This window comes from Rissa tridactyla, chromosome 2, assembly GCF_028500815.1.
Source record: "Rissa tridactyla isolate bRisTri1 chromosome 2, bRisTri1.patW.cur.20221130, whole genome shotgun sequence".
In the NCBI taxonomy this organism is placed as follows: domain Eukaryota; kingdom Metazoa; phylum Chordata; class Aves; order Charadriiformes; family Laridae; genus Rissa; species Rissa tridactyla.
Window position 1 is genome coordinate 66,532,051 of NC_071467.1, and position 24,549 is coordinate 66,556,599.

Below are 24,549 nucleotides of genomic sequence, written 5' to 3' on the forward strand. Positions count from 1 at the left end.
TATCATCTATTTGCAATACTGCGTACCTTCTCATTCTTCTGCTCCAAAACATCAAGCTATCTCTTTGTGGTATCAAGAAAGGTGGGAACTTTAAGCAAAGACAAGCCTGTTCAGTTTTACCTTTCAGGCTAGAACTCGTTTTAAAAGTAGGTATGAATTACTGAAAGCAACCGCTCAAATGGAAAAATAAGAGCTATCATAAACACGTATAAACTAGCCCTCCATGACAGAAATACTGAAGCAGCAATTTAGATAAAAAGAAAGTGCAGCCTCGGAGAAATCTGCATTTCACATATTCTTATGAGCAGTTAAAGATGAAATACCACAATCCTGTGGCTCCAGAGGTGCAGGATCCACACTGCTTTAAACCAGGCAGCTGAGGCATTGGGTTAAAATAAGGCAGCGGAAGTGACAATTAGACAAACAAAATACTTAAGTGAAAAATACAGTTTAGGGTCATTATCCTCACCTAATCCACCCAAAGGGAAGCAAAACATACCGGTCTAACTGCCACTCTGAAGACAACATAAGGGAAGACAAGTGGACAAACCAGACTCTGATAACACTGTTTAAATTGTACTGATCACATTAGTGCTGCTGCCTATTTGTACTGCCGAATAACAAAATCGGTTTGAGAGCAAAGAAGCACAGCCAGATTGATTTGGCTCATCTTTGTTTCATGCTGAAGGCAATGACGATTAGAACTAAACAATGGAGCAACAATTTCAATGCAGAGCAGCAAGTGTACAGATGACAATTAGCAGTTCAAGTTAAATTCTTACCCTCTTCTAGTTTTAGAATGACATGGTCATGCTCCACCCTGCAATCTCAGCCAGAACTAACCCACACATGAATACGCATGCAACCACCCCCATTTGTTAACCTCAGATCTATAGCTTTTAGCAATAATACCAAAATACTTTTCAGCAATAAAATAATAAATAAAAGTAAACTAAAATTAAAAAATTAAATAAATATTAAAAAATAAACTAAGACCTTCCTTGTGCTACAGATTTTTTTTCTTCCTTCAGCATGATTGAGATGCCACATTTCCTCAGATTACCTCCTAATATTTCAGCAGGAGGTTAAGGGTTTCTACAACTATCAAAAGACAACTACAGCACTTTGTGACACAGCTGTCTGCAGCATACAAAGCATTTGTCCATATATTAAAACCGTTTGAGACATTAAAACTGTTTGAGATTCAGTCCTGCGCGGCTGCTGCTCCTCCCTCTTTTTCTGGGGAATCCAAATGAGGACCTTAGAATTTCAGAATTACAAACTTTCTAAAAATACAATGGCGTTTTGTTGCCTCAGCTTCCCATTCCCTTAACATCAGAAATTTGAACTTTAGAATAAATCCATTTAAAAAATCATCTTAATTTATACTGCTTTTGTTATTTTCTTTTCTGCATTCCAGACAAATTTGTGACGCACACTCCACAAATTTCCATTCTACAGATGCAAACTACCAATCATAGTATATGAGAGCCCACTGGCAATCCATTAGCTTCTCTCTATCAAATGCTTTGCCTCAATTTTTAGGTTAGTATTTGTTATTTGCTACCTTAAAATGACATATAAGAGGATAAGGGATAAGATCTTTCCAAATTAACAGTAATAGAAATACTACTCCACAGCTGCATTCTAATTGATATGTTGGCATTGGAAAAATCTCCCAATATAAATGAGGAGATGTCCTGGTTTGAGGACAAAACCACAACAGGGGAACAAAAAAAAAAAGGCAGATACATTTTACAATTAATCCATTGGCTATCTTCTACAGGGGAACATTGATTAAAGCAATAGTTGCCTAGATCTGAAGAGAAAAACTCACCTTTTGGACCACATCTGCATGTAGCTTGAAGAATGAGTGGCTAATTTCAGACTGCATAAAAGCTATTTTCTTTCTACCCTAAACAGCTGCTAAGGGCCTGTACATATGCAGTCAATCTATCCTGGATAAGTCTGGACAGCAGAAGAGTATATAATGCAGAGGACAGGACACACCACATGTTTTGAAATGCACAAAAGAACATGACACAGAGATACTCCATTGCTGGTTTACCTCCCCCAAGGAATATTAACCCTGCCAGCTTCGGGCCGACTCCCACAAAAATATTCAAGCAAGTATTCCAGACTGGTCCTAAAAATATCAAAACATTCACATGGTGCAGTGCTTGAACTGGTAGCGAGTATCAGACACGCAGTCTCTGTAATTAACCAGCTCCATGTAGCGAGCTTACTGTTCTCACAGACAACTGCTGCAACCAAAACTGTTACTAAAATCCTCAGCAAGGTATCATAGCTGTGTACTGGATTATTTTCAAATAACATTTAATAGCTATGTAATACTAATTATATGTACATATTTGCTCGGTTTAGCAAGTTCTGCTGGCCTGTGTTGACAGAAAAAAAATATATTAAAAAAGAAAAAAAAGAAAGAGTCCTCTCCCCCCTGCAATGATAGGTTCTTAACCAAAGCAGTTTTAAATGTCGTTCAAAGGTAATTCCCAAGAGGACCATACACTAGCTGAGCTCCCTTCACTAATTAACGGATCATTAGTTGGAAAGAACCCCTAACTGTTCACCCTCTGCACCACATACTGTCTTAATTACCTTTGTGAAGCAACCAATTTGTCTTTCAGTCATTTTGTCCAAAATCCCAAGTGAATTGACTCAACAGGGAGAAGAAGAAAAAAAGAAAAAAAAAAGTATTTTCATACACACATTTATGAAAATCCATAATTTTTATGGCTGGCAAAGAATTTAGGGGCTAAGTGTTTTCATCAAGATTTAAGAAAGGAGATTGCAATAAACTACAAGAAACAGACGTGATAGTGACTAAAGAAACAAAAAATGCTTCTTGGGATTACAAATGTGGATACATCATTGAAAAGCTTTCTCTTTGTAAAGCTTTTGAGAAAGTTAATTATTTCATCACTTCGTAATCAAGACAGCTACGGGAAACAGCAAAACACTACCACAGCTGCTGTTTTCTTTTTCGAGACCATTGGAACAGGCACCTATTCCTTGCCTTTCAAAATACTTCCTTGCAGAGTTCCTAATGAACAAATTCTCTCCGTGTTTATGCTCAATCGCTACAGGAATCCACTTGCAGACAAAAACTTAAGCTTTACTGCCAGTTATCTTACAGCAAAGATAAGACTGCTTTTCTTCTCCCCAATTAAAAAAAAAAAAAATCTATAAAAATAATAAAAAAAAAAGACCTGACATCCTTACAGACTTTTTTTTTTGGATGCACCTCAATGAAACACACATGGAAACCAGGGGACATGCTGGCTGCAAAAAGTATGCCAAGGAACCAGGTTGTTTACTAGACTCTATTTCTAGGGCTTTACCTTCTGCTCAGGTTCCTGCTTCGCGAACAACATTTAGAATACAAAGTTTCAGTGATTAAAGAAATGGATGCCACAGAGAGATATCTTCCTTTGAAACTGAACACAGCAAACCATATACCTGGAATCTCCCTGTTGGTTAGGATATCCTTGATTTTAGTCCTAAAGTGAAGCAGCTGGGAGACTCCAGCACATTAAATGTGGTAGGAGACAAGCCATTGGGATAACCAGCATTTCATTTCATTGCCACTACTACTGAAACTTTCAGATACTGGTCACCAATGACTGGGTCTCACAATAATTCCCATCTATAATCTACTACAATACTTATTTTTTTTAAATAGAAAAACGTACCTTGCAGAACCCTGGAAAAAAGTGACAAGATCTGAAGACACTCAAATCTCAATAACAGTTCAGTCCGCTCATAGAACATGGCTCTGAAAGCCAAAAGGGCCCATGAGAGCCTGTTGATCTTCGAGGGCAACCTCTTCAAAGCACAAAAACAATCTACTCCACTGTGCAGAAAGTGGGTATGGCAGAAGACCTACATGGGTTAACACAGAATTTCTGGATGAGGTGGGGTTTTTTTATTGTTTGGTTTTGTTTGTTTGTTTATAAAAAAGTAAGCAGAAGGTAGAAGTAAGAAAATACATACTTGGCAGGAGTATAGAAACATTGCTTGAGCAGGCAGGATGAAATTGGAAAAGCCCAAGCTTAGCTGGAGTTGAAACTTCAGAGTTGTTAAGAGTAACACGGAGGGTTTCTACAGGTATGCTGGCAACAAAAGGAAGACTAAGGAAACTGTAGGCTTGCTGCTGCTCAGCGACACAGTGACAAAGGACATGAAAAAGGCTTAGACAGTCAGTGTTGTCTTTGTCTGATTTTCTACTGATGAGGTCTGAGCCTAGCAGTGGAGTACGAGGGAAGAGAAGCTTTACCCACGTGAGTGGAAGACCAAGTTAGAAAGCTCTTAAGCACACTGGACATACACGGAGCCACAGAAACAACTAAATGCATCTTCCTGGGTCTCCAGAAGGGTTATGGAGGCAAATTTCCTTTCAAGAAGCCACATCCACCCAGCATGGATTTAGAAAGAGTAAATCAATCAGACTGTTTTCTGTAGTGAGATGATTAGCTCTGTAAATGAGAGAATAATACTGAACATTGTTTGCCTTGACTTTAGAAAGCTTCTAACACAGTGTCTCAAGGTATCCTTAGATCTAAATTGGTGACATATGAACTGAATAAGTGAACTATAAAGTGAGTGACACAGCAGCTGAATTGCTGAGCTCAAAGGGCTGTAACCAAAGATACCACGTCCAACTGGTCTCTGACGGAGTTCCTCCAGATCAATACTAGGTGTTAGAAGGGTTGTCTTTACTAATGACCAGAACGATGGAACAGAATGCTCCCTCAGCAAACTTCCTGAGGATAGTGAACTGGGGGAAGTGGCTTACATGCTAGAGGGGAGACCTGCTATTCTCTCAGTTGGCTGGAGAAATGGCCTGACAGAAACCTCACGAAGTTCAACAAAGGCAAAGTCCTGCATCTCAGGTGGAATAACCCTGTACTGGCTGGGAGCCAACCACTTAGAAAACAGCTTTGCAGAAAAGGTCTCGGGGACAAGCTGAACAGGAGTCAGCTGTGTGCCCCTTACAGCAAAGGCAACTGCACACTGGGCTGCATTAGCAAAAGTATAGCCAGCAGGCCAAGGGAAGTGATTCTTCTCTTTCATTTGGCACTTGTGGGACCACATCTGAAGGATTCTGTCCAGCTTTGGGATTGCCTGTATGAGACAGGCATTAACATAACATGAGTGAAGTCCAGTGGATGGCTACCAAGATGAACAGCAGCTGGAGAATAGGGTATACAAGGAAGGGCTGAGACAACTGCATTTGTCCAACTACAAGAAGAGGAAGCCATTACCACTGTTACCAATGACCTAGTTGGAGGTTATAGAGAAGGCAGAGTCAGATTCTTCTCAATGATGCACAGTGATCTGACAAAAGGCAACGGACACAAGCTGCAGCTCCAAATAGATTTTTTTCAGATAAAACTTTCAACAAAGATTTGATCAAACACTAAAACGAGTGCCCAAAGAAGTTGTAGAACCTCTATCCTTGGAGATACTCAAATCTCAACTGGGTAAAACCCTTAGCAACCCCATCAAAGTTAGTCTTGCACTGCGCAGGGAGTAAGACCAGATGACCCTTAGAGGTCCCTTCCAATTTAAATGATATAACTTCCAGTGGCAATCAAACCCTAAAACTCTACAACTTGACCCTATCAGGTGCATGCAGTGAGACTCACAATACTTCTGTATTGTGAGTACCCTTTAGCAAGCTTTCTTGCTAAAGTCAAACTAACATAGATCACGAACAAGGGAAGAAACCCCAAAACATTTACTGTCCTCAGTGCTTTCAGTGCTTTTTAAGATACAGACCACTGCACTGCATTTTGCCTAGTGCCAGTGCAGCCAACAAGATAACATTTGTGTTCTATCAGCTAGACAAAGAGCAGATCTTGTGGATCGCTACCAGGTTAAAGGTGTGTGTGCATGCATGTGAAGGAGTTTCCAGGTTTGGTTAATTCCTAGAAGAGGCTGCAAGTAACATGTGCTTAACTGGAGGGCACAGTACTGGAACTTTGCACACATTTTAATGGCATGAATGGCTCTCAAAGGGTGTATTATGAGAGTAGTCAGTTTCTTAGTAGTAGCATACATGAAAAAAGGAAAAAAAATATGGAACACTCTTGCAATATATCTGGTCACTTTTTGTAATCACCAAAGCATAATTTAATATGGACAGGATCCTACAACTGGTATGGTGAAATACAGCATCCTCAGCTGGCATCAAAAAAAAAATATTCTGAGTTTGTGCTGAGTATAGCAATGGCTTTACAGAATAACCTTTAACAATGTAAAATGAAATACCCTAGAGATGGTAAATTTAAAAAAATAAAGTTAAACAAACTTTAAAAAAAATCTCAGTTATAAACGTTTTTATTAAATCAGGTTATATGAGCAGTTGGCTTTACTAACAATTTTGAAAAAGAAAATTACGTATGTTTCCACCAATGGTTGGCATGCTTCTGATGAACAAAGACATACTGGGGAGGAAAGAGGTGCAAAGGCAGAACTCTCAGAAGGAAATCTGATCTCACTTTGTTTCTAAAATGCACCTGCCTTCCTCTAGTTCTCAGGGGAGCTCTCTCCAATTTAGAGTTTTAGAAGAAAACGTTCCTTAGGCTCTGACATCAATACCATATATTGCTTCTGCTTACATTCCCAATGTTCCTATGTGCCTCCTCTAAATCACTAAGAACTCACTCTCAAACAAGGTGGGGGGGTAGGGAACCTATTGCTAATGCATCCAAAACTACTCCATTCTTGAAGTGCACATTACTTGAAAATATCTCTAGACTCTCTGGAAGACCTTTTGAAGAAGCTCTGGTGTAAAATTTACAGCATATTTGTATACTTGCTCTTCACACGAGAAAACTCCCTTCAAGCAAACAAAGTATATGGAAAGTGAGGCTTACAAAAGAGCCTGCAAGGCGAACAACTGGTCCTCCTGAATAGCAGACTTAAGGATTAAGTCTTTCAAAATAAATAGGTTTGATTAAAACACAGGGGATAACCTCTGCGCATGTATAAGAATAATTGGTGGTAATTCTGCTTTTCCAAGAAAGCAGTATGAGGACCAGTCTCTTTAAGAAAGCTGTCCTGCAAAAAAAAAAAAAACCAAAACAAAACCAAACCCAAAGCAGATTATGGAAGAGAACAGGAAGGATATCAAGTGAAAATGAAGGAGTGTATCACCACAGAGTTCTTCAGATGCCAGCAACAGGATCTCTGACGTCCTACTGTCAATAACGGATTTATACATTTTCCAGCATTGTCTGTGTCTTCTGTTTGAAGAATCAATTCAGCTTCTCCTCTCTTCCCGCCTGAGCACTCCAAGCAGGAAATGTGGCCATCATACGGCATAGCAAGAATGCAATTCTTCATAACAAGAGTCTAAGCTTTCCCTACTCCTCCCTGTCCCCCAGCCTAGAGAAAGGTCCTCAGTTCACTAGTATTTCACTCTTTAGAGGGCATGACAGATGATGGACAACTCAGAACCCCCATGCTACTCTTGCTGGGAGTCTCTTTCATTGTATAAGGCTCAGTGGCCTAAAATTTGCCTGTAACTACAATCTTTGACTAATCCTCAAATTCAGAATGTTACCTTTTGAGCATGATTTCCAACTATAAAATTTGTTTGTTAATACATACGCAGAGAAAAGCAAATGCACAGAAATATGCTTTATACATAAGATGTACAAAGAGTTCAACTTCTCTTTGGGCAACTTACTACAGCATTTAACATTAAGTTAAAAGACATAATTTTATTTCCTTTTACTATTTGGGTACTTGATGTCTTATTAACAAGACATGAAAGGCAGTGGCAGTCAAACAAGAAACAGAAATATTACCCTACAGTATGTTTTCCAATTAGAAGTTTAATAGGGAATTCAAAAATTCATTGACTAGTGCCTCTTCTAAGTTACTGCTCCTAACAGCTGCAGTTGCATTGTTATATGCATAGTATTTTGAAAGTGTCACTAAAAATATAAAAAATTAAAGTGTAAGACCAACTGTAACACTAAATATTATCTGTTAATGATAAACTGCGTCAACTTATAGGGAAGAGCACACATAGATAGTGGGGCTACTGACTCATAAATGGAACATACACCAGGCTTCCGTAATAACCCCAAGCGAACAGAAGATACTACTTATTAAAAAACTAGGTAAGCTTTAAGACTCAGAAAACACTCCAACATTTCACATTCTCAGAGTATGTGAGGACGAATAGGCTCTTCCAAAGGTGTTGTTAAATATATTAAGAAGCAGCTGTTCTCAGCTTGTCCATGACACCCTTCCAAACAAGCTACAAATAAAACGCGTAGTAGTGGTGTTTTGAAACTTAATAAACCTCCACAGATTGAAGTGCAAGAATTGGGAAATCCTTCTACAGTTGTTTGAGAGAAAGGGGGGAAAAAAAAAAGAAAGAAGAAAAAAAGAAACCACAGAGTACTTCCCCCTTCATTTCCCTCACTATCAGTTGGTGGTTTCCTCTAGTCACATCTATTCCTCAGGAACACTGTGCATGAGCCTCCTGGTCATGTACTGAGCAATATGACAAACGTCTTACACATGCAGAAGAGGCATATGCAATAGTGTCTTGTTCTAGAATTTTCTTTATAGGCAATGCATACACATCTGCAAGTAGAGGCAAACATACAGAATGATCGGTTAGAGTAAAGCCAAAGAACCACACCTTGCCTTAGAGGAGAACGTGATGAGCCACTGTCCCGTCAGCATTTATTCCACTGTCTTGGATTCATCTTAAAAATCTGTCCTACCCAGTATTAAGCCATATACCAACACGGCAGAAACATCTTAATCTACAAGTACAAGGGGCCACACGACATTACTATGCATTTCTTATTTCAGTCTTGCAATCAGCTGTACATGGCATGTGCTTATCCAAAAGTTCATTGCTTCATTGCTATTACTAAGCAAGACCAGCTTAGTAAGCTGTTTTCACAGCTACATATCATTGTATTCTGTTCCGGGAATCACTGATGTAACACTAATAAGCTCACTTATCCATAAAATATGCCAACTGCCATGCTCAAAGAGGCTCTGCTAGATGGCATACCTTTTGGATGCAGAGCAGAATGTTCTCCCAAACCTTACCTACCAAGATCAGTTATGTTGTTGGTCTTAAGTATTCATGGCTGTTGGTATGAAGGAAAACAAAGTTACCAGAACTTTAAAGCCAATCTGGTACACCCTACCAGTTTCTCTGAATCCCATGATAAAACAGACACCGTACTTTGTACAAGAGTTTTTCAGCTATTTTAAAGAAAACAGAGCCCTCCCACTCCCAGTCTGCTAAGGACAACTTTTCCAAAACTCTTAACAAATCTACTGAATGGAATGATTCATTGGTTTGATCCAAGTATGTAACTAGGTACCTCAACACAGCACCATGTCTGACATGATGATGAAGAATTACACAGATAACATTATATGTTTTATTTTTTTAAAAAACTCTGACCTGTATTCTTCTTGAGCTTTTATGCATATAGGTCCTTTTAATCACATGATAAATTGGTTTAAGTGACCCATACACAAAGAAACAGCAACTAGAACATGGGGAAATTTCATATCTTAGCCATTTCCTATTTTGCAGTTGGCACACATAGCTCTAACGGATGCATATTAAATTTGCATTGATCAACTGTACCATGAAGAAAGAAAAATGCTTTCATTAACTCATGGCCACTTGTTCAAACTTGTATTTGCTCATTTAAACGACATTTTAAAACAGTACACACTCCTTGTTTTTGTTCATTGGAGTTTGTTCTTAAAACAATGGTAAAAGCCAACCTAGCACATAGGCAACATTCTTGTTGTTTTAACACACAGATATGACTGGAAAATACTAGGTTCTTTACTTTAGTCTGTCATATAGCGAGCTAACACACTGTAAATAGTCATCTATATATAAACATTTCAAATATATTTTTTCAGACCCTACCAATCACATATATTTACTAACTGTGCAGTAAGTTTATATTTTAACCAGAGCTTATCCAGGTAGAAGTGCACATTTCAAAGGAATAGCAAGTGCTTCTTCTGTTCAATAAGTATTTGTCCTCACATTTCTATTAATTAATTCTTTCACTAATAGCTATATTATTACATACTTCCCTTTGGATCCCCAAAGCTGTCTACCATTACCTCCAATTATTCCTTCATTTTCTGGCCAATTTTACTTTTCCAAATGTTTAAAACAGATAGATTAAATACATTAGTATCTTAAAACCAAATTGTATTAAACTTATTCACACAAGTCCCCTTTAGGTCTGCAAGTCACTTATGCTTCAAAAGGCCCAGAATCTGCCCTAATACAATTCTGGAAAAGTAAGAATCACTACATCAACCTGTTAAAAAAAAAAAAAAAATATATATATATATGACACAGACAGCTTATCTCCACAAAGCACACGCATCAGTGATTGAGTTTCTGTGTGTGCAAAGGCTGAAGGTGGTTCAAGTCATGCATGCAATGCCAGCCTAAAAAAAAAAATATATAATAATGCTGTAGTCTGACAACTAAAGATAAATGTGGCGACAGTGCGAGGCAGCTTGGGAACTTTTCCTGGCTTCGGCCAGGGAGCTGGGACCGGGTCACTTGGCCACCGGCGAGCTCACAGAAAGTGGGCACAAGCAGCCCCGTCCTCGCCGGGGCCGGGGAACCCCCTCCCACCCGTTGAGGGCGGCAGCACCGAAACGCGGGCGACAAGCGGGACACCGGAGAGGCACCATTGAGGCCGTTGACTCCCGGCAGCCCCTCCCGAGGGGGCCCAGGGCCCGCTCCCTCCCCCCGCTTTCCCTCTTCGGGAACCGAAGAGGAGAGGCACGACACGGGCCTTCTCCGCCGAGGAGCCGGGGCCGGGCCCCACCGCCCTCCAGGCCGATGCCCCGGGCCCGCGGCGGCTCCCGAGCGCCGAACCCAGGCCCGGCCCCGCCCCGCCGCCGGCCCGTTCCGGGTCCGCAGCCTATCAGCCTCGGCCACAACACCGGGCTCCGCCAACCGGGGACCGTTCCCGCTGCCGCCGCTCACCTCCCTCCCCTCCCCCGCCGAGCAGGTGCCGGCGGAGCGGCCCCCGGTGGGACGAGGGGCAGCAGCGCGGCGGGGCCGGGGCAGGGCACCCAGCCCTCCGACGCGGGGCGGGCGGGAGGAGGCTAGCAGCTAGGAGGGAAGAAGCCCCAAGGCCCGCCGGCCAGCTCAGGCCGGTGCTCCCGCCGCGGCGGAGCGAGCCGGGCCGGAGGAGCGGCGGGGAAGGGAAGGGCCGTGGGGAGCCGGTCGCTCACCAGGAGGAGCAGGAGGCAGCCAGCGTCAGGCAGGAGCGGGAAGATGGCGGGTCTCATGGTAGATCGGGCGCCCGGGAGGGGGAAGAAGGCGGGCGGCTCCCACTCTCCGCGGCGGCTCCTCACTTCCCCCCGTCGCCAGGAAACACCCGGGCAAGTTCCACCGCGGGGCCCCACGCTCCCCGCCTCTGCCGCCCCAACTTCCGGGTTCCCACGCCGCGCGGGGCACGCCGGGAAGCGTAGTTCCCGCCGCTGGGGCCATCCCAGCACGCACCGCGGCTGCCCGCGCCCTGGCCGCCGGCCCCGCCCGGCCCGTGAGGGGAGGAGGCGGGCGGGGTGGAGGTGAGTTACGGGGCGCAGCCGCCGCGCCGGGGAGGGGAAGGAAAGGGAAGGGAGGGAGGCGGCTGTCACCACCGCCCGGCCGAGGCAGGGTTAACCCTTTCCACCTGTCCCGTGGCACCGCAGCCCTCGATCGAACGCTGGAGCTCGTTGTGGGGCCCGCGGCCCCTCGCTCACGGTGGTGTGTGTCCGTGGGGGTCCCTGTCAGCCCTCAGCTGAGGCGAGGGTCGGGTCGGCTCCGCGGGGGCCCGGCAGGTTGGGCAGCCCCGGCAAGTTGTCTTCCTTTGGTTTGGGGTGTCTGGGTCCCGTCTGGGCCCGTCAGCCGCCGGGAAGCAGGGAAACGGCGTCGGGTGGCGGGAAGGTGAGGGGTGTCCCAGGCGCGCTCCGCGTTTTCCTCGGAGTTGGGGAAGCAACTTTTCCGCTCGCAGCGCGGGGGAAGGGCAGCCCTGCCTGGGAGGGTGGGGAGATTTCATCTTGGTGGTAGGGTTGAAGTGGAACGTCATCATCCGTTTTTATTCCTTGACGCTTCGACAGATTGGTGCTTTTTTGCCACTTCCTGAGTTCTGCCGGGAAAGGAGAACACCTAAAATTCAGTGCTTCATCCTCTACCAGTAAAACTTTGGACCTTGCGGTCTGCTTTGAGACCTTGCAGAGTTGTCTTGAAACGATCATGGAAAACTGCACTTTGTGTTCTTCACATTTCCAGTATGTACACAAGTCTGTGGAGTGAAACGGGGCATAATGCCATTTGAAAGAAAATGCTTTACATCAGCTTTTTGCAAGTCAAGCCCAATTTGGCTTCAAAGAAAGCCTGTCAGGCTCAGACTTGATGTGTGACCCTGCAAAAATCATTTGGCCTGTCAGTTTCATGAGCTGTAAACACCAATATATATATATATACAAATCATGTCTTTTTGTATAGTCTGAAACTGGAACTTAGCTTTTATCAGTTCTATGCCTTCTTTAAGAACCTATGCTCCTTAATCTACAGAATCAATACCTTATCTTCTGAATTCATTCACATTTTAAAAAATACTTCAATATTTTTTTTATAGTAGCTCATTCTTCACTTGGAAACTCTATCAGTAAAATTTGTTAGAGTGATCTTGTTTAAATTTTAACAGCCTTGTGTTTTGCTGAATAGAAAAATGATGCAATGCTGATTATCTGTGTAAGGCAAAGTAGACTTACCAGGTTTGGTGTGAAATTTCACGTGCCTTGAAGAGCTCTTGGTGTCCGTATGACTGTCCCTTCATTTCAGGTGACTCGACAAGGCTGATCGTTTTTCTACACGTTAGCTTAAAGAGGAAAAAGTGAATTGTTTACTTGATTCCAGTAATACAACGCCTATTACAGATAATGTTAATTATGTAACTTTTTGTAAGCAGAATCTTGTAGTTATTTCTTGATTTTTATTGTTGTTTTTCATCCCTTACAAATAAATGCCTGATTTGATGAATTGGTATTTGGAGAACTTTTTTGTTAAAGATCAAACCAGGACAATGAAGATCTTTATCAAACAAGTCTTCCTAATATCAGTTCATCTGTTTGTCATGTACATGAGAGACATATCCGAGAAAAGTTAATATATTCCTTTTATAGTTCCTCTTAATATTTCAGAATTTCTCTGATGCAGAATTAGCTCTTTCAATGGAGTTAAGATACTGTACTGAGAATTGCTTTAGAGATAATTGGTTGCTTCTCTCACCTGCATGATGACTGACATTTTGTGCAGATGTGGCTCGTTTTCATTTGGAAATTATTAACATCTTTCATTATTAATTTTCTGCTGTATGTAGTCAGTTTTATAGAATTGTTGATGTAATTGGGATGCTTCTGGTGCTTTACTAAGTTCTCCAGTATTCGCTGAATTTTACACTGCTGCCCCTGGATGTTTTGTATTAGAGTTTATTTGTTTGTGGAAGGGTAAAATGTAAAGAAAATGGAGGAAAATATGTCAGTGATAACTTTGGGGAATAAAACTAGTACCTTTAAATTCCCGCAACTGTAAAATTCCGATGGTGCATATAGGTCTGCCTAATAGTGTAGAGAGTCCTGATGTATCCTCTGTATCCAGAGGAAGCTTTTGAGGAAAAAGTGGAAGCAGGTTAAAGACAAGCTGTAGTCTTGTGTGCCAAGTGCGTGTTAAACTCTGTAGCACATGATCCATCTCTGCAGCCTTTTTTTTTTTTTCCCCTTCTCTTTCCTCTTGTCCAGATTGCAGTTGAGTATTGCAGTTTCCTTCATATAGCAGGTAAATTTATATAGCTGTAGAAATAACTGAGGAGAAAATAAGTAATGGTTAAGTAGGGGGAGGCACTGCGATGACTTGTAACTGATGCTTAGTTTCATGTTGTCCCTTTTGGTTTCTTCAGATTTGCTTCAGTCAGAAATGCCCCATCTGCTTTTATCCAATGTAATGTAGAGAAGATAGCAGAAAGCATAAATCATAAGCTAGGTTGGGAGGAAAAGTTTAGCTTTCAATGAAACATGTCAATTTTGTGTCCTAAAAAGTCAAAAAAGCAGTTTTGTTGGAGGAGGAGAGGTTACTTACGAAACAGAGAATAATGCAAGTATTTTGAAAGATGTGTATGTTCTTTATCCTCCTTAAAAGGAAACAACGATTATAGCTAGCATTGGGAATGTTTGAAGGGCTGTACCTTAAAATTAAAACAGTTGTGCTTTATGTCTTAAAGTCTGTTTGGGCTTATTTGGGCTTACATAAGCTCTGTCTACCTTGTGTTGTCATGTATGCATCTGCACTTTCTTAAGCACAAAGTCAAGTTGAGCTTTTCTGTAGTTGTGGTGTGTTACGGCACTGTTAGCCTGCCTTACATGGCTCTAAAAGTGGAAATGTTGTTAACCTCCTGTCACATTATACTCTTTGAACTTCTTTCTGTTCTCTGCTCCTTAGAAGTCCACAAAGCCATGAATCCATCAATGACACAGTTCTGATTATGGGAAAGATCAGCTACTTACGTGGTAAAACAAGCGTGTCAAAAAATGTTTGATGACTTTTCTGAAATGTAGAGAGGTTCACCAAACTCAATAAGAATGGAAGCATTCATGACTTCCAACATCATCATTATCATGTTATTCTGAGGTTCATGGAAGAAGAGGAGAGTGGTAGGATAGGATTATGTTGTTCCATAGGATTCAGATGACCAGAAATGTCTCCAGAATTCTTCATGAGAAATAATACTTTCATAAAGTTGTGTAAGGAGCTCATCCTCACACTTCTGCACCAGCTTTCTCAGCAGAGCGCACCAGTGCTGGTGTAGAAGCAAGTAACTGTTGCGCTCTAAAAACTGCTCACTTCAGACAGGTACAAATGCCACACATGCTTGGTGTTGGCAAGTTGGTTGTTGGGTGAGTGAGTAAGGTGATTTCTGAAGTAATTTTATAGGAGTCCCTGAAACAAAAGTTGAGTTTGGGGAAATTGCTTGCTTTAATAAAGTGTAGTGAGCCATTGCATATTTCTATAACGTACATCCTCTAAGGACTGATAAAGTTAAGCAATACCATACTTGCTCCTGGTTCTAAGGTGACTGACAGATGACAGAGGGAGATCCATGAACACAAGCAAGGAAGAGGAATTATAGTATGTGTACTGAGGGAAACTAGCATCTTGTGCCTTTCTAGTCACAACACTACTAGTTTTTGTTGGGTAGAAAGGTTGGAAGGTAAGGTGTTATATTTCTTAGGATATGATGAACCCGCTTTCATGGTTTATGAAAACTCAACCGAACAGACTTCAGGAAAGGAGAGTTCAGTGATACTGTTAGCTGTTGAAAGAAGCAGCATAGCATGCACTCAGCTCTCTGAGGATAACATGGAGAAGCATCAATTTAGACACTAGTGTGTTAAAAGCTTTGTCTGCAGTTATCGCTTGGTATACTTTAGACAATGTCCAAGTTGTACCTCTGTGTTTTCATATGGAGTGGATGCAGTGTATTGATGTGTTGTTGAGTAGGTTTGCACAACCACCTGGTTTTGTATTTGTGCTTATTCCAGAGATGTGGTATTAACTGACACCATGATTATGCAGATGCTCTTTCAGTAACTGATTCGAATTGCCATGAAGCTTCCTGTATTAATTTTCTTACCAGCTCTCCAAATGAAGTTTGGAGCTTGTGAAGAAGAGTCTACAAGTATATTACAGTATTAAGTTGTATTTGATTTTTTTGTTTGTTTGCAGTTAAAGGCCTTTACCTTTATTATTTCATGCTTAGTATCTGCTGCAGAAATACATAAAGTGAATGTTTTTCTGGTATTTTAATAACAGTTTCCCCCAAAGTTGATATGTATCTATCTGCAATTATCTAAATAACAACAGATGCTGTGTAGCAGTGTATGAAATTTATAGAACAAATAAACCAAGGTGGTTGAAAATAACACTTGAAGCAAAATAGCTTCCTCTTGCTGTTTTCCAAGTGTACTATGCTGTAAACGTGGGACATGAAAAAAGGAGTGTATTTAAATTAACATGGAACAAAAGATGAGGTGAAAAATTCCTAGAATTCAATAGACAGCCTCAGTGATACCTTCTTTATTTTTTTTTCTGGTGTGTACGATTATCGTTTGCTCACTTCAGTTTGTTTTCCATTCTAAATGTGAAGTGGTAAGAATTGAAAGTAGAAGTTCAAGTAGTTGATGCTTTTGGAGAAAATCAACAAGCTTTTAAGTGTGCAGGCCCTTCTTCATTTCCAAAATAGTGTGTGGACCTGAGCTGATCATTATCAAGATCTTAAGGCTGTGGTAGTTCAGCAAAGGTAGCAGTTCTGTTTCAGAAGAGGCTAGGAAGGCAACTGTGTGTGGTAGACATGATTTAGGAAAGAAATAGAGAAAAAAGAAGAGAATGCTGTTATACCATTGCATAAATCCATGTTTTGCCCACATATTGAATAACTAGTGTTTCTTTCCATCTCAAAAGGATTAGAACAGAACTGTGAAAAGGTCCAAAAAAGGGCAGTTAAAACAGTCATCCACACAGAATAGCTGCTGGCTGTGTAACAGCTAAGCAAGCTATGACTCTCTTAGCTAGAGGAAGATATGATTGGGGAGGATATGTTAGAAATCTGTAGACTAATTACTGATGGATAAGAATTGTTCATTTACTGTCCCTTCCAGGACAAGGATTAAGGGCCCTCAGATGGCGAGAGGCAGGACAAGACAGGTGAAAACAAGCGATTTCTCCATACAGTGTTTGGTTGTGGCATGGAACTCCTTGCCAGTGGATGTTGTGGATGCTATAAGTTTGCATAATCTTAAGAGGAGACTGGACATGTTTATAGTAGAGAAATTAATTGAAAAAAATACCTACAATTTGCAGAGCACTAAATACATAGAAACCAAGTCCAGTTCAGGAAGTGATTGAACTAGAAATAATTGTATGTTGGGAGAGTATTTGGAAGAGGGGGATAAAATCATGTTCATATATAGAGTCATAGAATAGTTTGGGTTGGAAGGGACCTTTAAAGGTCAATTAGTATGACCCCCCAGGGACACCTTCAACTAGATCAGGTTGCTCAGAGCCCCATCCTGCTTAATCTTGAATGTTTCCAGGGATGGGACATCTACCACCCCTCTGGACGACCTGTGCCAGTGTCTCACTACTCTCATCGTAAAAAACTTCCTCCTTATATTTAGTCTGAATCTTCCCTCTTTTAGTTTAAAGCCATTACCCCTTGTCCTATCGCAACAGGCCCTGCTAAAAAGTTTGTCCCCGTCTTTTTTATAAGCCCCCTTTGAGTACTGAAAGTCTATAATAAGGTCTCCTTGGCACCTTCTCTTCTCCAGGCTGAACAACCCCAGCTCTCTCAGCCTGTCCTCACAGGAGAGGTGCTCCAGCCCTCTGATCATTTTTGTGGCCCTCTGCTGGACCTGCTGCAACAGGTCCATGTCTTTCCTGTACTGAGGGCTCCAGAGCTGGATGCAGTACTCCAGGTGGGGTCTCACCAGAGCAGAGCAGAGGGGCGCAGTCACCTCCCTTGACCTGCTGGCCACACTTCTTTTGATGCAGCCCAGGATGTGGTTGGCTTTCTGGGCTATGAGTGCACATTGCCAGGTCATGACCAGCTTTTCATCTACCAGTACCCCCAAGTCCTTCTTGTCAGGGCTGGTCTCAATCTCTTCATCCTTCAGCCTGTGTTGATACCAGGGTTTGCCCCAGCCCAGGTGCAGGACTCTGCACTTGGCCTTGTTGAACCTCATGAGGTTCACATGGGCCCACTTCTCAAGCCTGTCCAGGTCCCTCTGGATGGCATCCTGTCTGTCAGGCATTTCAGTTATTATCTTTTATATATATATATATATGTATATATATATAAAAAATCCAGAGTTCTGGTCTAATTCAGTTGGGTTTTCTTGCACACGCACTTCTGTTAAGGTTTGAAGAATGCTTATGCTCTAGAAAGCTGATCTGATTATTTCAGTTATGCCAGTTGGTCAAACAAAAGGTGCTACTTCAATTTATAAACCTTGTCCTGCATATGTCCATAGACCGTCACGGTAAAATACCACCAGATATCCAGCACTGGAGAAATATATCAAGTTGATACTTGATAACAGACTTTATTGGTTACTGAATTGAAGCATGCATGTCAATACTCTGAAGAACATCCTGTTGGATTTGTAAACACTATCCTATTTGCAGACTTTTGCAAAGCTTATTTACTGAAATTTCTGTTGAGGGCAACAAAACTATGATATATATGCATATATATCTCCTTAATATAGGCCTTTTCTGCTTGAATCTTGGCTAGAGGTAGATTTAATCCATGAAATAAGAAATGTGTTTGTTCTTTTCTGTTTTTAACAGAACAGTTTATTCTCTTTAGCATTGTTTGAGTAATTTCAATGACTCATAAAGTTCATTGGTTTTTTTTTTTGTTTTTTTTTTTTTTCCTAGAATTGAATTCCTACAAAAAATGTTGGTGCTGCAGATCTGACCTATGGTAATACCTTGAAAGAGTATGAATATTTCAGCAAACAGCCTCTTCAGTGGTTCCTCGTTAGCATCTGAAGTGCATGCGGCTGCTGTTAATGGAGATAAGAGTACCCTCCAAAAGCTAATAGCAGGTAAATGTTTTCATTGTAGATTCATTTTGATTACTTCAGAACTGAAGTTTTTTTGTTTTGATTTACTGCTCTGATCTTTGAGATATGTTTTAATTTCTTGATTATATATATTTTTATAATAAATGTAGTCCTGAAAATAGGATTGATTTTTCTTGCTTTTTATTATCTCTTGCCTTTGATTGGTACTTCTGTGGGAAGTAAAATAGAAAATTGATGTGTGTTACGACCAGAAGAGTTATTCAGGACCCCCGTTTCAAAGAATTTGAAATTCTGGAAAGGTACTGTTTGTCCCTAAGTCCTTATTTTTGGAATCATTGCTTTTGTGGGAAATTTCATAAACTTGTTTTTACAGATCATTTATTATAGTTAATAAGGGCTTGTCAAAGTGTAGTAGTGTAGCCAGCTCTATTTGTTACTTTGATTCTAATTCACTAACAATGTTTCTCAAGACAAATTATATGTAAGAGAAAGTCTGGTCCTCTTGAAGCTGAAGTTAAAAAAAAATCCAACCACTAAAAAGCCCAGGATTTCGCCTTCCCTCTCTGTTCAAGAACTGTATGGCATTCCAGGTTAGTAGTTTTCAAAAGCACTGTATGTTCTGTGTTCCAAACCCAGTCTTGCATACGTTTAGAAGGCTGTCATGTGATCGGTGACAACTGATTTTCAGAGTTTCTGATTAAATGCAATTCCAGCTGGTACTGCGGAAGTTTTATTTGCTCAGCCTTTTTTGAAAATCCCCTTCCTGGAGCTTGGTGAGGGTGAAGGACTGTGAAATAATAAGAAACTTAGTCTGTATTTATGTTGTTAACTGTCAGTTTTAATGTAAAGGATTTAATGGTAATCACATTAAACCAACAGTCAAGTTTCTTCATGTATCTTCTGCTGACTTGTGTTGAAGACAAGATAATAACCTATGCAGATCTATTGTCTAAGCTGTATAGAAAGCAGTAAATCATTCTTCTTTACAAGGTATATCTCATTATCTCAAAAGACAATTAGAAGTGATTTAACTCAAGCAGGAGGAAAAGTTTGAGGGATCTGACTTCATAGAAACTTCACTGGTTGGAACAAATATTTTTTGTTGGGACTTCTCCTTTATTTTGTCATATAATGACTCAAACATACACTGATTGTATTTAATGCTATCTGTTCACTCTTTGTAGAACATTTTATAAACAACATATGAGCAGTTGATATGCAGATGCTTCTAGAAATCTGAGGGATGCAACTACAAAGTAGTTTTAAATACCTGGGTGTTTTTTTTTTTTTAAGTTCTCTGCTTGCATATGGAGGGGGAAAAAAGTCTGAGCTTTCAAATCCTGGCTAGCAATCAGAAGTGACAACAGAGAGTTTTTGCTGACTTCGGTATGTTTTTGCTAATCTCACAGCCAAATGATGTATTTTGAAAACAGAAAGGAACAAGTTCTTTTGTGTTCGTGGTACACCTTGTCAAATATACCACAAAATAGCCATTAGAACTGGATATGGAAGTTGCTATTCTTTTAATGGCGGTAATCCAGCAACAACAACATTTTTTTATGTGTTATTTTTATATGAGAGAGAAAACTACATAATCCTTGCAGCCTTTCCTATAATAGCAAAATTTGGCTTTTCTGCTTTGTCGTGTTTTGACAGGATATGACACAGACCTTACTTTTGCCGGGACAGGACCAAAAAAAAAGTATTGCCTAGGAGAAGAAGAATGCATCAGAGTAATATTTTTAGCTGTTTACCAGGCACTGTTGAAAGTATAACTTGATGCCAGAAGTAAATTGAGCAATTGGCGTTATTCATGGAATTTCATGACTGCTTTTAGCAGAAGCATCTGATTCAGGACAGTACTTCAGCATTATGTAAGCGCGTGCTGGATCGCTTAACAATGTTTTCCTAACCCAGCCAAGCTTTGCATCTTGATTATGTGGCTTGTGGTATCTGCAGTAACTTAAAGTCTTATTTTTCGTTCTTTTAGGGAGGTCCTTTTACCCCTAAATTCATTGTTACTTTCCTCTTTGAATTCTGCCTATTCAGTTATTAACATAGGAGGGGCATAGAGGCTGGTTAAACAGTCTCTTAGAGCAGCCCCTCTAGCCTGTTTGGTGATTATTCCTTTTCCCATCTGTAGCATGATGGAGCATGTGTGACTATATACAAACATATACATTGTATTTGCATATAATTCATGAGTATGGACGCATATGTAATCTGCTGCCCAGTAGCCTGTGGTTTTAAAGGAACAGGTGTTTGAAATAATACAGTGTGTTCTGAATACTGTGTTCTTTTTGACATCCGGTATCAATAAGAGGCGTAAAAGACAGAATCAAAGGTAAAGAGAAAATTTATATAGAGAAAGAGGGCTTTCATGCCAAGATTTTATTGTATAACCAATTCTCTAACAAAGTGTGCTAATTATTTACATTGTATGAGTTGCTTAGTACCTTACCACATCGTTTTAGAATTGCATGATCTCAGGCTTTGGGGAATACTCAGAGTATTTTATTTTCTATGTTTTATACAACACTGAACATGTCTTTAATTAACAGTTCTTCAGTGTTAAAACCCATCTGTATAATTTTAATCCTAGGCAAAAAGGGAGCAAAAGTGAATTTTGTGTTTGGAGGATCATTTTGCATTTAATGCATTTATGTAGAGTTTCAGGAAGATGTATCTGATTGTTTTAATTTTTTATAAGAACACAATAATGTGTATAATAGTTATACTGAAGTGTCCGTTCAGTCTAACTCCTTATTGTAATACTCTTATCATGTATTGTTTGCATACAGGTGCTTCTAAAACTTTGATATGATGTTTCATTATAAATGTTAACTATAAATTCTGGGTTGCAAATATGTTTTTGTTTGATTCTCTGCTCCTCATGTTCTGCAATGTGGGAGGTTGAATAAAACTCAAATCAGGTATTACAAAAGGCAGGATTCTTGCAAGTAACAAGAGAATATCTTGTCCTTTTATCATTAAGCAGAATTCATGTCTTCCTCCTGCCTTTTCTCCTCTTCTGGTTTGAAAAATGTATAGAAATGTTAGAGTCTGATGTGACTGTTTGCATAGGCTGTGGGGAAGTGATGAGGTATGAATATGAGAGTTAAATTTCATAATTGGGCCACTTCATTCCGTGGTGTTTGGGACGCCCATTGGCAACAAGCTTATGAAATGCATAATCTGGGTGAGGTGAGGATGCTGATCCTGAAAGGGGAAGGATCAAACAAACTTCCTTTCTTAGGCGGATCTATGAAAGAGAATTTAATTTGGCATTGCGCATTTTAGATACAGCAGAATATGAATGTTTAGAAGGCTACCTGTGCTTTCTTGATGGCAGAAGATAATAATTTACTGTAGCTGTGAAGTCCACAAGGTGTTGTGGTTAGTGCATTTCATCAGGTTAGTCCTCCTTAGCATCTGATAGTGATGTAGTAGCTCCTAGTCCTTGTCCTGTCTCTTACCCTGAGCACAGAGACACTCTTTCAGGGAAATTCCCACAGAACTTTAACCATTCTAAGGGCCTTACCCAGAGTCTTATAAGCAAATGAAATAATAATGAAAAGAAACCTACTCTTAGCTGAAAATAGTCAGTGCAAAAAACAGTGCAACATCTTGAGGCAAATCACTGGCTTCAAGTTTTGAAGGTCTTGCTTATTTTTCACGCAGACTGTATGCAGTCATGGAAGCTCTCTGTCATCAGCTGCATCAGTCTTTGGGTGCTGTGCGTGAAATTAGGTGTTTGTTGCTCTACTCAGCTGGGTGTACTTGAACTTCAGGCCATTTTTGCTTGTCCTGACCTTACCCATTTATTTCTTTCAGTCTACATTCTGTATATCCTCTAATATTATATAACAGAAAGGGAACTTGGAATTTGAGGGAGAGGAACTAGTTTTGCACACTACTGATTTAAGAACAAGTCTTATATGAGCATAAGCCATGGGCATGCATGTTCATGTATTTCTTTTTAAAAATATATGTGATTGTGTAAGTCCCATAATGTTCAGCAGCTTTGAGACACTGTTGAGGCTGTGTTAACACTGAAATATGTTTTAGTGATGTCTAAATTACTGGACTGAACTAATCCTGGAAGAGCACCCGACTGTACTTATCTCATTAAACAGACTGGCTTGTTGACTGGGAGCAGTGCCATGTTAAATTATGCTTTGGACCTGTATGTTCCTGCACGGGGCTGTGTAGTTGTTCATAACCAGCTTTGATGTTTCTGTCCTGTGCTCTATTAAATGGAAAGAGCATTTATTGTTATCTAAAATATTGAGACATAAGACATCAACAGTTTCACAATGTATATGTGAACATATATACAATCATAGAATTGTTAGGGTTGGAAGGGACCTTAAAGATCATCTAGTTCCAACCCCCCTGCCATGGGCAGGGACATCTCCCACTAGATCAGGTTGCTTAGAGCCCCATCCAGCCTGGCCTTAAAAACTTCCAGGGATGGGGCTTCCACCACCTCTCTGGGCAACCTGTTCCAGTGTCTCACCACCTTCATGGTGAAGAACTTCTTCCTAACGTCCAGTCTGAATTGTCCTATCTCTAGTTTTAATCCATTCCCTCTGGTCCTACCATTACCCGACATCCTAAAAAGTCCCTCCCCAGCTTTCTTGTAGGCCCCCTTAAGATACTGGAAGGCCACTGTAAGGTCTGCCCGGAGCCTTCTTTTCTCCAGACTGAACAACCCCAACTCTCTCAGTCTGTCCTCACAGGAGAGGTGCTCCAGCCCTCTCATCATCCTCGTGGCCCTTCTCTGGACACGTTCCAGCATGTCCATATCTTTCCTGTAGTAGGGGCTCCAGAATCGCACGCAGTACTCCAGGTGGGGTCTCACGAGAGTGGAGTGGAGGGGGAGAATCACCTCCCTCGACCTGCTGGCCACGCTTCTCCTGATGCAGCCCAGGATATGATTGGCTTTCTGGGCTGCAAGTGCACACTGATGGCTCATGTTGAGCCTCTGGTCTACCAGCACCTCCAAGTCCTTTTCTTCAGGGCTGCTCTCAAGCCAGTCATTGCCCAGCCTATATCGGTGCTTGGGATTGCCCCGACACAGATGGAGGACCTTGCACTTGGTCTTGTTGAACTTCATGAGGTTGGCATGGGCCCACCTCTCCAGCCTGTCAAGGTCCCTCTGGATGGCATACCTTCCCTCCACTGTGTCAGCCGCCCCACACAGCTTGGTGTCGTCAGCAAACTTGCTGAGGGTGCACTCTATGCCACTGTCCATGTTGCTGACGAAGACGTTAAACAAGACCGGTCCCAGTACTGATCCTTGAGGGACTCCACTTGTCACTGGCCTCCACTTGGACATGGACCCATTGACAGCCACTCTTCGGGTGCGGCTGTCAAGCCAATATAGACAAAGTATATATGCAACATTCAAAATAGTTCTTTCTAATAGTGGACAGAAGAGTTCTCTTGAAACTGCATCCAGTTTGCTCTGAAATTGTAATACTGTGAAATGAAATTCTTGCAAATGTTTTTACAAGTTAGGGAAAATAAAAAAAAAAAATTTGATTCCCCTATGTAACTCCTATGCTACATCTTGAATTATTTCTTAATGGCCATGTAATTCATTAAAGAAGTGACTTTTTTTTTGACGTGCTGCTTTCTAATGCGCTTAGTAAATATTACAACTTTTAGTTTTGAGTAGAAGTGAAGAACTGTAGGCTCCATTAATGAAAATAAGATGACACTTAAGTGAATATTTAAAGAAAACACATAAGCTTGTCTCAAAAAATGTTGATAAAAGTTAGAATTTTAACAGTATCATATATGTACGTAATGTTAGTAAAAATTATATTACCTATTTATTTTTTCACATCAAAA

At 40.8% G+C, this 24,549-nt stretch overlaps 2 protein-coding genes across 8 annotated transcripts in view; one reads left to right on the top strand and one right to left on the bottom strand.

The window, feature by feature from the left end:
• ERP44 (endoplasmic reticulum protein 44) overlaps positions 1 to 11,492 on the bottom strand; it is a 49,650-nt gene extending 38,158 nt beyond the window's left edge. Inside the window, exon 1 of the mRNA XM_054190256.1 lies at positions 11,296 to 11,492. Within this exon, the coding sequence (XP_054046231.1) occupies positions 11,296 to 11,352 (57 nt within the window). The 5' untranslated portion in view covers positions 11,353 to 11,492. The remainder of the gene's footprint in view (positions 1 to 11,295) is intronic.
• A 47-nt stretch (positions 11,493 to 11,539) lies between these two features.
• The window catches only part of INVS (inversin), a 101,513-nt gene continuing 88,503 nt past the window's right edge, over positions 11,540 to 24,549 (top strand). For 2 of the 7 annotated variants that reach the window (XM_054190244.1, XM_054190245.1), the window contains exons 1-2: positions 18,599 to 18,711; positions 18,910 to 18,989. Coding sequence is in view for 4 of the 7 variants with exons in the window: in XM_054190242.1 (XP_054046217.1) it covers positions 18,606 to 18,711 (106 nt within the window). In the remaining 3 variants the exon portion in view is untranslated. Of the gene's footprint in view, positions 11,635 to 11,706; positions 14,614 to 18,541; positions 18,712 to 18,909; positions 18,990 to 24,549 lie in introns of those variants that run through there. The other 5 variants (XM_054190240.1, XM_054190242.1, XM_054190241.1 and 2 more) reach the window with 5 other exon arrangements.